The sequence below is a fragment of the Engraulis encrasicolus genome, chromosome 2, assembly GCF_034702125.1.
Source record: "Engraulis encrasicolus isolate BLACKSEA-1 chromosome 2, IST_EnEncr_1.0, whole genome shotgun sequence".
NCBI classification, from domain to species: Eukaryota; Metazoa; Chordata; class Actinopteri; order Clupeiformes; family Engraulidae; genus Engraulis; species Engraulis encrasicolus.
This window is the reverse complement of record NC_085858.1, coordinates 5399040-5401539: the sequence shown is the minus strand read 5'-3', so window position 1 is coordinate 5401539 and position 2500 is coordinate 5399040. Positions and strand designations below refer to the sequence as shown.

At 47.7% G+C, this 2500-nt stretch overlaps 1 protein-coding gene across 5 annotated transcripts in view; it reads left to right on the top strand.

Moving 5' to 3' along the window:
* The window catches only part of nbeal2 (neurobeachin-like 2), a 93635-nt gene that overhangs the window by 90672 nt on the left and 463 nt on the right, over window positions 1-2500 (top strand). For all 5 annotated transcript variants that reach the window (XM_063220287.1, XM_063220273.1, XM_063220280.1 and 2 more), the window contains 4 exons: window positions 138-299; window positions 1085-1233; window positions 1439-1574; window positions 1949-2500. The exon at window positions 1949-2500 is cut by the window's right edge and continues 463 nt beyond it. In XM_063220287.1, coding sequence (XP_063076357.1) covers window positions 138-299; window positions 1085-1233; window positions 1439-1574; window positions 1949-2056 — 555 coding nt within the window. In that variant the 3' untranslated portion in view covers window positions 2057-2500. The remainder of the gene's footprint in view (window positions 1-137; window positions 300-1084; window positions 1234-1438; window positions 1575-1948) is intronic.

The window sequence follows — 2500 nt, the reverse complement described above, 5'->3', positions numbered from 1 at the left end:
ATTCTTTACCTGTTAGTCATCTGTGAAGTACAAATTGTAGGACATAAGCGAAATATAATCAGATATCTAGTCTCTAAGCAAATATCTTGTCTTGGCCTACTTTGCTATGTTCCCCTTCCCCTCCATTCTCCGGTCAGGATGGCACTCTGATCGTGCACAGCGTGCGCCGTGGTCAGTTCCTGCGCACCCTGCACCCGGCCTCAGAGGTGGGCCTGTCCTCCCGCATCACCGAGCTGGCCGTGGGCATGGAGGGACACCTGGTCGCCCATGCCGTGGTGGAGGGACGACACTCTGGAAAGGTACACATTGTACTCACTTTACCTGCCTGCCAACATCCCAGGAAGTAGCCTGCTAAATTGACTTTCAGTAGTATGTGCTTGCATGGGCCCTTCTTGGAAAGACAACTGTTGCGATTTGAGCCTATTAAGGTGTCAGTATACATGCATTTCCGGTATTGGGTCATTGTAATAAATGAATTATGCCTTGTTCACACAAAGAGCGACCTACGCTAACTGAGTGACGGAAGTCACTATTTCTTTATGGAGGTGAAGTGAACTGGGCAACCAGAACGAATTCGCCAGGGGTGAAGTGAACTGAACGACCAGAGTGAATTTCAATGATTAAAGTCAAGCTAATATTATTGTTTGTCGAAAACCAATTGGAATGTTCATATATCCGAAGGTCCCCGGCTGGCCACAGCCATTATGTGATTAGCTAAATCAAACATGTCAATGTCACGTCCAGAGCGAATAATGTGAATTTATGGCTAAACTTCTCCAGCTACCTCCGCTACTAGGCAGCGTAGGTCGCCCTTGATGTGGACGCAGCAGTAGTTTTGTGTGTGTTGTATACGTATATTGCCTGTGTGTGTGCGTGTGTGCGTGTGTGTGTGTGTGTGTGTGTGTGTGTGTGTGTGTGTGTGTGTGTGTGTGTGTGTGTGTGTGTGTGTGTGTGTGTGTGTGTGTGTGTGTGTGTGTGTGCGTGCTTGCATGCATGTGCGCTCATGTGTGTGTGTGTGTGTGTGTGTGTGTGTGTGTGTGTGTGTGTATTGGCAATTGACATTTGTGTGTGTGTTGTTTGGCAGGAGCGGTGTTCTCTGCATGTGTACTCTGTGAATGGGCGGGAGCTGGCCAGGGTGGCTCTAGAGGAGCAGGTGTCAGCTCTGTACCTGGGGCAGGAGCACGTCATCCTGGGCACCAGCCTGGGAAACCTGCACGTCCGAGACCTGCACAGGTCAGACAGCTGAAGCACTGGCTCTTGGTTATATTAATACTGCTACTTTCCCCCTTACTTACAGTACCACTGTCAGCATCATGCCTCATTTTTCAATCATTTCTAAGGATATGTTCTGAATCAAAGACCAGAAAGCCCCCTAAAGCATATATGTAATGTATCTATATATTCAATCTATAGTAATGTCTACATATTCCCTCTGCAGTCTGAAGCTGGCGGTGTCTCCGCTGCAGCTGAAGGTCCCGATCCGCAGTGTGTCGGTCACCAAGGAGAACAGCCACGCGCTGGTGGGACTGGAGGACGGCAAGCTCATCGTGGTGGGAGCCGGCAAACCAGAGGAGGTCAGCTGAGCACACTCACTATCTTTCTCTCTACGTTTTTGTTTCTTTTATTTGCTTTCTTTCTTTCTTTCTTTCTTTCTTTCTTTCTTTCTTTCTTTGTTTCTGTATTTATTTATTTATTTATTTATTTATTTATTTAGCTCTACCTTTCTTTCAAAGTTGTTGTCCAGTGATTCTTTCTTTCTTTGTTCCTCTTTCAAAGTTGTTGTCAAGTGAATCTTCCTTTCTCTCTTTTCTTTCTTTCTTTCTCTCTTTTCTTTCTTTCTTTCTTTCTTCAGCTGTATCTTTCTGTTTGAAAGTTGTTGTGCATATGACAATCAAAGATATTGCTATTCTACTGTTTCATTCCGTACCGTTCTTTTCTGTTCCACCAGGTGCGCTCAGGCCAGTTCTCCCGTCGGCTGTGGGGTTCCACGCGCCGCATCTCTCAGGTGTCGTCGGGGGAGACGGAGTACAACCCCACTGAGCCCGCCGCCAAGTGACGCCGCTGGTCAGGAAGATGACAAAGAGGACGACAGGGGGACGCACTGATGGATGGGGGGGGGACACGGGGACGTGCTCACCCGCCGTGCCTTCCGCCCAGCCTCCAGAGGGCAACGCTCCTCATATGTGGTGATGGAGGGCAGGACCCAGCCATAACGGATGCCACCCAGGCAAGGAGCCTTCCACTAGGCTTGACGGCTGGCCCCACTGCAATTCACTGTCACCTGCACCACCACTAACACTGATTTTATACAAGTGAGCCAGGAGAAAGGGAACGGAAGCAATCATATTCCAAAGCTGCACTTTTTTATCATGATATTGTCAAAACATAGGCATTTTATGTGGTAGTTAGTTGTTTGTTCCAAAGATTATTTTTTAAAATGACCCTTCGCTTTTAATGGACTTCCGACTTCTGCTGTTGGTGTTTGGTGAGTAACAGTGGA